The sequence below is a fragment of the Chelonia mydas genome, chromosome 19 (assembly GCF_015237465.2).
Source record: "Chelonia mydas isolate rCheMyd1 chromosome 19, rCheMyd1.pri.v2, whole genome shotgun sequence".
NCBI lineage: Eukaryota > Metazoa > Chordata > Testudines > Cheloniidae > Chelonia > Chelonia mydas.
This window is the reverse complement of record NC_051259.2, coordinates 7117009-7127409: the sequence shown is the minus strand read 5'-3', so window position 1 is coordinate 7127409 and position 10401 is coordinate 7117009. Positions and strand designations below refer to the sequence as shown.

At 56.4% G+C, this 10401-nt stretch overlaps 1 protein-coding gene across 1 annotated transcript; it reads left to right on the top strand.

The window, feature by feature from the left end:
- Positions 1–2591: 2591 nt before the first annotated feature.
- On the top strand, positions 2592–10382 carry TMEM54 (transmembrane protein 54). Its single transcript, XM_007067613.4, has 6 exons — positions 2592–2849; positions 4749–4942; positions 6960–7019; positions 7887–8075; positions 8873–9004; positions 9879–10382. Exons 1-6 carry the CDS (start codon positions 2837–2839, stop codon positions 9969–9971), a joined length of 681 nt encoding a protein of 226 aa, XP_007067675.1. The 5' UTR covers positions 2592–2836; the 3' UTR covers positions 9972–10382.
- Positions 10383–10401: the final 19 nt, after the last annotated feature.

Sequence of the window (10401 nt, the reverse complement as noted above, 5' to 3'; positions counted from 1 at the left end):
CCTGACACAAGCAATAGAGAAAACAGATGTGCAGATCCTGGGCTCAGCTGAGGAAACTTTTCATATCCCCATTTAGTCACAACTAGTTCAGCTGTTCTGCTGTCATCACAGGCGTTCTGAACATACCTTGTTTTCATGATCTTTGTAGAGAGTCGCTCCTAGGGAGGAGGGTGGTTGAATGTGGCTTGGTGGCCACAATTGGAGAGGCACAGAGGCGGTGGCAAACACCGTGATCGAGAGCAGGTAGCAGGGTTAGAGGGACCTATGTTTAGAAACAGGGCGAGGTGGGGGAGCCCCTGGATTATCCAGTAGCGCGCAGACCTAGAATCGGATTAAGGCTGTGTGGGGTGATATGGCCCTGCTTCCCAGGCTGTGTGAACAGTCTGCAGTATTTCACTCACCCCTGAAGTCGATAGCTGGAGATGGGCGGGTGACCTGCAGATACAGAGCTGGGAACTGGGTGCGGCCGCAGCAAGGATGGCATGAAGCGTAACTGCACAGCAATAAGCATAGAGACCAGAAGTGGTGGCGGTGAAATGTTTGGCGGCACGGATTACATTAGAACTTGTAGCCTTGGGTGCATGACTTTGGCAATTGCGAGTGAAGAAAAGACATGGGAGAGGACCACTTCAGTCATGAGTCTTTCACTCCTGCCTCCCTGCTTTCCTTTTGTCAGCTGGTTAGGTGGAGTTTGGGCATCTTTCACACAGAAGTGATCTTTGTTGGTCGGTCTTCTGCTCCTGTCCCCTTAGAGGTGCAGTGTCCTTCACCTCAGTGCGTATCTCCTTCACTGTGTCCCGTCCTGTCACCACAGGAGACCATACAGTGCAGGATGGCTGCCTAGTAAGGAGGTCTTTGTTAGGCAACTCAAGTGTCTGTAGGAAGGAAAAACTGAACAAAGCCTTACACAGGGCACAATGCAAGGCAAGTAGTAACAAGATATCCCAGATGGAGGAAAGAGTGCCCAGCAGGCACTGGACATCCGCGGCACTGGAGTAGGAGAGAGGCAGTAGTAACGAAATGATGGAGAAATTTCTAATGACTGAGTAGGACAAGAGGTGGGCCCGGAGCTCAGACTGAGAGGTGAATTATTAACAGTCTGTCTGGCTACATGGTGGCACCTGCCTAATGCTGTAGCTGTGGAAGGGTTTTGAAAATACCTTCTTAAATAGGTTATGCCACTTCAGTAAGAATTCAACTACCTCCTGAGTTCTTTCATTCACAGCTTGGCTGTGTTTCTAATGGAGATTGCACAGGATAAAATCCTGGTCCCATTAAATTCATGGGAGTTTTCTCAGCTTAGCGCCAAGATTTCACCCATACTCTGCATTTGGAGACTTGATTTCTGGTTTCTTCTCCCTGTGGGCTCTGATTGGGACCACTTTCCACACAGCTCTTAAGTGCTGGATCTCTCTGGTGCACCCATCAGTGTCACATCTAGGCACCGAGAGACTGCAGAAACTGTAAACCTTTTGAGTAGGAAGGTTCTGCTGTGAAACGAGTGTGTGCAGGCTCTCCTGGGAGCTGAAATCCCTGGGGGGGGCTGTGCTAACCATCTGCAAGGAGAAATCCACAGAACATTAGCAGCAAAACTGCTTAAAATTGAGTGAGCGAGTGACCTAAGATGCCTGGATACATCAAAACCGCCTTGTGGTTTGGGGCTGTGACAATGGAACATACAATCCAGCTGAGCTTGTGACCAGCTGAGAGACCCTCCCAGCTTTCGTCCAAGAGAGGCCCTGCATGCACCATGGGGTGATATGTGCTGTGAATACCCAGCACCGAATCCCAGCAGCAGCCCTGTGTGATGGACAAGTGCGATCAGCGTTTGATTTATGGTGGGACCGAGCATGGTTATTGCTCGTGTGGGTCTAGCAGGGTTTCTGTGATCAGAGTGTGAAAGGATGGCTTGAGAGCGGCAGTTGTAGGTCCCCAGGGTGGAGTGAGCTGAATTCTTGCTCATAAAAGTCAAGGAAACCATGGAAGAGCCCTCCTAGCATGACTTCAGCTGTAAGATGCATGAGGGAGCCTTAAAGCCAGTACTTCCTGAAGAATGTTTAGTACATTTTTGGGGAAAGCCTACGTGCAAGTCAGTGGAGGGGTAGGGTGTAGGGTTGCTGGGACAGGCATGACATGGTGACCCTGGTATAGAAATGTCGATAGAATCACCATCCTGGGATAGGGTTTGAAGTGTGCAGTGTTACCACCTTCAAGATGGGGAGGTCAGCAGGGTGGGTGGACACCCCCAAGCAAGAAGACTGGGGAGTTCTGGAGATTGGCAGCTGAATGTAGGTGGGAGGCAAACTCCCGGTATAAGTAGCAAGTTGCCTGCATGGTATAAAACCCCTATGTTGGGATTTCTCTTAAAACTTTACTCATGTCGGGGGACCAGCTCCCTCGCACCAGAATCCCACTGCACTGCAGACTGCCCCTTTAGGCTGGGAGCCAAGGAACTTGGAGCCACAGGATCACACGGGAAGCATGCGGTGTCTGGCCCATCTGCAGGGAGTGGCCTACATACCTAGATCACTGCAGCCAGGAGATGGGAGCTGTGGTGGGTGGGGTTTGAGCTCTGAATCACCTTTCCTGGGGAAGGTGGAGTTTAGCCCTTTGTTCTGGCCTGGGGAGCTAGTCAAACAGGAAGAACAGATTTAAAACAGTTGTGGGAGGGTGGCTGCAGCTGGGACTCAGTGCATGGAAGAGCCGTGCAGGTAGGGCAGGGGCAGGGAGTGCCAGGAACTCAGCCTGCCTCTGCCTGCTCACGGGGATGAAAGCAGAGACTCCTTAACATGGACCCTCTTTGAAGCAGCAATGGCCTGATCTGAGAGCTGCCAAGATGTGTCGGCTGGGTGAGTGGCTTCCACTTTCCCCAAAGTGAAAGGGAGGGGTAGGAATTTCACACACTTGTCCTGCTGGATGGGCTCGGGGGTCAGACTGGAAGGGCAGTGGTGGATTGGAGACTGGTGGGGCCTTGTCTGCATCATCCTGTGGTGGGTTTTTTTTCTTTCTCAAAAGCCTTCTTGTAAGAGCTTGGTAATGAGGAGCCCCAGCTAAAGCTGGCGAGGTGGCAAACGATCAGTGGGGTTGCAAAGGCAAGAAATGAGACCGGGGATCAAAGCCCAGATCTCATCCTGATCACAGGGAGGGGGTGACCACAGGGTGTCACCTGTGTGCCTGCAGGATTCCAGGGGCAGTCCTGTCAGCTGGAGGCCACAATGTAGCACTTCTTGCTTCTTCAGCATCCTTCTCCGTCTACAGATGGGGAAGCTAAGACACAGAATGGGCAAAGTGACTTGCCCAAGGCCACCCAGTGCCTGACCGAGCTGGGAATAGAAGCAAAGTCACCCAGATCCCCCATCTGTGAGCTCTGGCCCCGGTGGGGAGGCTGATAACGTCACCTCCAGAAAGCAGAGAGACTGTCCACACAGGAGCATCAGGCTGTGCTATCTCGAAAGGCTTTGCACCAGGGTCTCCAGCCTGTGTCTGGAATCGGAGTAAGAAAGCCCTGCCCCAAAGAGCAGTTCCTGTGATCATGGCGGGTTGCTAGGATCACATGAGTTGTGAGTTCTGTTTTGCAGAGTTGTAAGCCCTAGTGTGGAGAGGGCCTGGGCACCCTCCCGCTCATACCCCTTCGTGCTGGGAGGGGAGGCGATGATCTCTTGGCGTTTTGATGTTTAATGTGTGGTTAATCTTTAAAGAAATCTGTTTGTTTTGTGGGAAGCTTCTGATTACAGAACTTCCTTGTCCCTTTCTTGGTCTCTGTGCTCCAGGGCCTTAGATCCACCTGCTGGAGCTCTCTGGAAATCGGAACTATCGATTTCTCCAGGCATGGAGCTGCAGGAGGGTCTGCTCTGGCCCGCGCTGCTCCCTGCTATTCGTTCCATTCCTCCTGTGAGGACAGAGTGGAGCAGGAGTAACTGACTTCCCCCGAGCAGTCAGGGCTCCTGAGGCTGGGACTGGAGTATGGGCCTAGGGAACCAGTGCTCCTGCAGTTCGTCCTGCGGGGAGAGGCTGGGAATGGACTCTCCGAGGGGCCGCCTGGCTGGGGCTCCTGCACCCTCCGAGCTAAGGACCCCTGAGGTGGAGTGAGGGTTTGCACCGTTTAGTCTCTGAGTACAGCTCCACTCAGCTCTCCCACCCTATCCCTTGCTCACTGCTTCTCCGAGCCTTTGTAGATAGATTCACTGCTCTGTGCCTTGGGGCTAGACTGCCCGGAGCCCCCCACAGCCTTGTTCTCTTCCCTTCCGGTCCTTCCTCTCTTCAGTCAGCGCCGCTTGCCCTGTCCCTCCGCTCCCCTTCTGTTCCCGTGCCCTGTCTATCCACTCGCCGTCATGAGAACGCTGCCCCGCTCGGCCAGGTGCTGGTCGGCCGCGTGGAGCTGCCGGGCGCTCCCGTCCCAGCCCTGAGACTCCACTGGCGGGTGTGGGCCTGGGACAGATCCTGGCTGCGCTGCCCCAGCTGTGCCCTGCCACCCATGGGGCACATTCTCTGGGACAGGCCCTGTGGCTGCTCCAGAGTCCTGGTCAGGAGTTCGGAGGGGATTTTTATAGGGCATTACAACAGCATCAGTGCGCCTCATGGCTTCCTCCGTGCCCGCTCCACCCCTCACGGCGCTGTCAGCAGGGCTGTAAGGTCCTTGGGGCAGAGATCTGTGGGGCTGTGTTTGTTCTGTGCATGCCCATCATGGTGCTGCCTGGACCCCAACTAGAGATGCAGCGGGCTGAGCCCCTCCCTTCTCTCCTGTGCAGACACCCTTGATCCCAGCAGCTTCCAGAAGCTCCTCATGAAGACGGGGCTCATCCTGATTGTGATCGGCCACCTCAGTTTCATCTCCGGAGCCCTTGTGCACGGGACAGTGCTGCGCTACGTGGCAAACCCCCAGGATGCCATCTCCCTGCAGTACGCCATCTCCAACGTCATCTCGGTGACCTCGGCCATCCTGGTACTGCTCTCCTGGCATGCTGGCTCTGCTCGGGGGTGGGGAGTCTACGGATAACGGGGGTAGAGGATGCTCGTTAGGCGGCAGGGGAGTGGACGGGCCATAAGATGTGGTTTAGGGTCTGGGAGGGGACGTGCCAGGTTAAAGCTGGGGGGTAGGGGGGGAAATGCCTGTCTCTTTCCAGGCTGCAGGTGTTTGGTGGGAAGCCCCCTGCTGAAGTAGAGGCTGACGGATGGGAGATCCTGCAGGGGACCAGTGGAGCGTGGGTACAAAGACAGCACTTCCCTTACCCACACAAAGCCTTGCTCTGCTGCCTCCCAGGGCTGCCCAAGTTACTTAGGAGGGCTGTCAGCAGAAAGCACTTGGCTTTAAATGCCGGACATGACTGGTCCTGGGAGCGGTGTGGCCAGAGATCCCCCTCCCCACCCCCACCTGCAGTTTCTTGCTGCTGTTTAAGAAAACAAAATCTGGCATCAAAGTTTCTTTAATCAGGAAAACAATCTTCCCCTCGAGTCTGGGCCTGGGAGCTGCGGTCTCTTCCCTTCCTGCAGCCCACATGGCTGCTCCGTCCCTGCGGATGCTGAAGCTGGGACAGCCCTGGCTGCAGCATCGCCCACAGAAACCCCCCCACAAGCCTGATGGCCAGATTCAGCTCTGGTGTGAGCGGGAGCAGTCTGGTCCCCAAAAGGTACCTAGGCTACATGGCAGCTCTTTGGGGCAGGGACTGGCATGATGGGGCCCGGGTCTAGCTGGAGCCGTCCCTGTTAGTCTCGCTGCCAACGGAAAGGGAGAGGGTACTCCAGTGGGTGGGGTGCTACCCTCGGATCTGGGAGACCCACGTTCAATTCCTTGCTGGGCCACAGACCCAGGCAAGTCACTTAGTCGCTTTGCGCCTCAGTTTCCCGTCTGTCCAGGAGGATAATAGCACTGCCCACCTCCCAGGGGTGTTGGGAGAAGAGAGACATGAAGGACTCCGTAGTGCTCAGATCCTGCAGTCATGGGGGCCAGATAAGTATCTGGATGGCAGCTGGAGCCATTCTGGGCAGATTCCCATGGGAATGTCGCAGCCCCTGCAAGAGGCTCACCCCCAGGAAGCCGCCAGGGACAGAGACTGTCCCAGAAACTGGGTGCTGCCAAGCTGGTTTTAAGGAAAGCTCTAGAACCAGTGAGCTCCGATTCAGTAACGACTGGGGAAAGCTCCTGCAGTGGGCCCCGGTACGGAGCACTCGCTGCCTTTCCAACACTTGCCAACATTAAGCACTTGACAAAAATAAAAGCCAATCCTCGAAAATCACCTACCCCTAAAAAGTCTCTGATTGCCGGGGGTTTCTAAGGCCGCCTGAGTCGTCCCCCCCCAAGCTGGCCTCGGGAGCTGTCAAGCCGGCACCAGTCCGTTTAATTGTTAACCCTAATTATTATTATTATTTCAGGCACTTGCAGAACATTCAGTGACGTGCCTCACGCCACAATGGGGGGGTGGGTGAGACTCTCCCCTGGGCTGCCCCGCTGCGGTCGGCACGGCAGCTCGGCCTGGTCCCGGAAGGCAAGCTGCAGCCCCGGTTACGGGCCAGCCCTTCGGAAGAGGTCAGAGCCCTGGCGATCTCCGGCACCTGCTGGATCCGACTCTTCCCTGCTGGTACCTCCTCCGAGGCGAGCGGTGGTACAGCAGGGAGAAACAGTGCCGCCTCCTTCTGGTTTTAATACCAGCAGCATTTAAATGGTCCCAGCCGGCCCTGAAAGTTGGCACCTTATTGTGGTGAATGCCACCGTGCCTGCTTTCCTGGAGGCAGGCTGCTAAGGGTGGCTGTGCCTGGATTCCTATGGGGCGGCTATTCAGCTGCATCGACAGAAGAGGGCTTGGACGTTTTGATTTTTGGGGGAGCCAACTGAAGTAAACAGCAAATACTGTGGGGGCAAGACGACCGCCCCCAAGTCCCTGGGGCTTTCAGTACCAGTTATTTCTAGCCTGAGGGGCTTGGCAGAGTATCTCCTCCAGTTGCTGTCTGTGCTTCCTTTGCAGACCATCTCCTGTGGTATAGCTGCGATTGTACTGTCCAGATACCTGTCCCTAACCGCTCTGGTAAGGACAGCTCCCGAATCCCCCCCCAGACCTGTCATGCTTCGGGAGCCTGTCCCCACCAAAGGCAGCGCTCTGCTGGGGGGAAGGGCCCCTGTTTCTCTCCAGCTTCTCTCGTCTTTCACTCTGGAAGGGTCTGTCTGGGTTCTCTGAGCCTCACAGCTGTTTGCAAGTTTCCCCTCTTCAGAGGGGAAAGACTTGTTTGAACTGGAGTCTGGGAACTTGCCTGGGGCTGCTGCAGCTCCGTGCCACGCCCAGCAAGAGAGAGCTGCGCTGTTTGGTGACTCCATGCGAGCGTCAATCCCCAGGACAGGCTGGAAGGCTCGGGGACAAGTAGCACGCATGTCTAGGGGTGACGGAGATGGAGGATGAGCTCCCTTCCCACCCCAGGAGAGGGTTGGGGATGGAGGAGGGGGAGGAAGCCTAAGTACTTGCAAACTTTTAAATTAACCTCAGGATTCTCCTTTTGGGGAAACTGAGGCAGAGGCTGAGTCCGTCTCAGGGTGCAGTGCAGCGTGACTCACCCACCCTTCAAGGAAAGAAAGGGCAGCTGCATGAAACAAACCAGACACGGCTTATCTGTAGTGCTCTGGGGGAAGGCTGTGGTGGGATACCAGAGGATGTCTCTTAAAATACGGTTGGTCTGTACCCCACCGTGAGTCAGTGGCAGGGCGCTCCCGGGCCTGTGCTCAGACCACGTGGTCCCCTGGTGACTGAATTCCCTGGCATCTGTGTGAAGGGCCAGCGGTGGGAGGGATGCAGACAGCCTGGATGGGTGGCTGCAGCACGACCCGGGGGCCTGTCCGTTGTCCCCCCCCCCCCCCCCCGCCCTCGCTGTAACTAGCTGTGTTTCTCTCTGACTTGCTGCAGAAGTGGGCAGTCTTCTCCCTCAGCATAAGCAGCACCCTGCTCTCGCTCTTCTGCTCCGTGGGGCTGGCGGTCTCCATTATCCTCACCTTCGCCAACAAAGGGCGTGCCCTGCTGGCCACGTGCACCTTCGCCAATGTGAAGCTGATCCAGATCTCCCACGAGTGCTCCTTCGACCCCACCGGGGTCTATGTAAGCGCTTGGGAGGGTCTGAAATCCCTGTGAGAGGAGGGGAAAGGCTCCACAGAGCGAGGGGCACCTGCCGCTCTGGCATCGCAGTGTCTAGTAATGCCCCTGGCTCCTACTCAGCAAGGGCAGAAGCTACTGCAGGGAGGCCCTGCTGCAGCTGGGACCTTGGGGGTGGAATACGGGGTGTTTATGGGGTTTCAGGGATTTTTTTTTTTTTGCCTTCCTCTGCAGCATGGGGGCATGGTTCACTTGCTGGGATCCCATAGCAGGGACCTTGAGCGGAGGGTGCACTGGGGACTCTCCCATGCTCTCCCTGCAGCGTGCAGTTCAGTCTCCTGGAATGTTAGTCTCCCTAAAGTATGTGGGCTTAATATAGGGGCCTCTGGGTGAAAATGACTGGCCAGGTCCACTTGGATGATCTAATGGTTCCTTCTGGCCTTAAAGGCTCTGATCATGTTACTGCTCCTAATACCACCACCCCTGTGCACCTTCCATCTGGGGACCTCAGAGGGCTGTAGACCCTCGTGCGTTAAATGTCCCAGCAGCCCCGGGATAGAGGAAGTATCATCCTTGCTTTAAAGAGGGGGAGACTGAGGCACAGTGGAGGGAGGGGAAATGACCTGCTTGAGGTCGCACAGTGAGTCAGCGGCAGGGCTGGGCGTTGAACCCAGTGCTAACCCCAGCGTGCCTGTCTTTGGATCAGGCCTTTGGGAAGGTGGGGGTCAATGGGACAGCTCCCATTGGCTTTGGTGGGTTTGGCTCAGGCCCCAAGAGATCTCCTGACCCACTCCTCTCCGCAGAGCTCCTCGCTGTCCCTCTGGACCATGTCCCTGATACTCGACGTGGTGGAGATCATCTTCAGCATCCGGTGCTTCCTGCTCACCCTCACTCTCCTCAACCTGAAACTGTGTCGGGGGACCCGCAAGAAAAAGGTAACCCTGGCGTGCCTGGTCTCCTCACCCCGGCTCTGGAGCCCCTGGTATCCCCCCCTTCTAAGGGCTGTGGGGCTGGATTCACAATGTCCTATTTGTAGCCGCTCCCTTTGGCTGAATCCCCGGGTTTGTTTCTGTTCCGTGGGCTTTGCACAGGGGGAGATGAAGGCAGGTTCTCAGCTCGCTCCCAGTGCTGTCAATGGGGCTGCTGTGACAGCTCAGGATCTGGCCGCAAGTGGCTGGCTCCGTCCCACCCATTGGTGGTCAGAGCAGCTGGGTCAGTCGTACCTTTGTGATACCAGTGACCCCGTCCTTCAGCTCCCAGTGCTGGGAGGTGCCGGTTGGCTATTGTGTCAGGCCCCTCCAGCTTTGCCGTGGGCCAGGCTCACTCCTTGTCAGACCTGCTGCCCATGTAGCAAATTGATCCCAAAGCTCCTCCCGCCCCAGCACTTATGGACTTGGCCATCAGAGGGGATCGTTTTGTGTAGCTCTTCCCAGGACTTTCAGCCGCTGTGTGCTTGAGCAACGCTGTGTTGATACAGAGGGTTTCCTCAATCCGGCTGCTGTGTTTGGGCAGCTTTGCCTGGGTGCCGAAGCCCTGCTGGCCCCCAAATGGAAACTGGGGATCCCACCTCCGTTAGAAACCAGGATCAAAAGGCCGAGCTAGAGCCTGGCTCTGTCTGATGTGTGTAACTAGGGATGCCCTGTTCAAAGGACACAGGCTGGGTCTCGGAGTGGATACGCATGGAGTGTTGCCTGATCCCTCAAGCTCTGCGGCCTGTCTCTTTAGCCCTGTGGCTCGGTGTCTTGCTTTGAGGGGTGCTCGAGTGCCCGGCTACTCCGGTTTCACACTCGTTTCCCGTGTCGTTTCAAGGTCACGTTGCAGCTCGTCCCAGTGGAGAATCGAGAAGCCAGTGAGGACCGTGTCCTCCTGAGGCAGGGCAGAGTGGAGACCGTGTGGCTCTGAACAGGCCCGAGGAGCCCCCTGGCACCGCGGGTCCAAGCCTCCGCTCGTGCATCAACCGCATGGACCTGCCCCCAACCAGGCTTTGCTGTCCCAGCAAGCTCAGTGGCTTGCCTTCCTTCCCCCATTGTTCTCCCATATGCTGCACTGGCCTCATGGCTCATGGGATTCTGCCATCCCAGCCTCCTCCCCGGGGCGGTGCTGTTGCTCAGACCCATTGCTGTAATGAGGGGAGGGGATCTTCCACCTGCTGCCTTAATCTCCTGGCCCTCTCCTGCTTGCTCAGCTGCAGGGAGCGAGTGAGGAAGGGGCTGGGAGTTGTTGGATGTAAACTGGCCTCCCCCAGCCAGGGAGAGACAAAATCTCGCTCTGGGGGCGTGCCTGGGTCTGACATCATCCCACAAGCAGCTGCACGGAGACAAAACTTTATTCT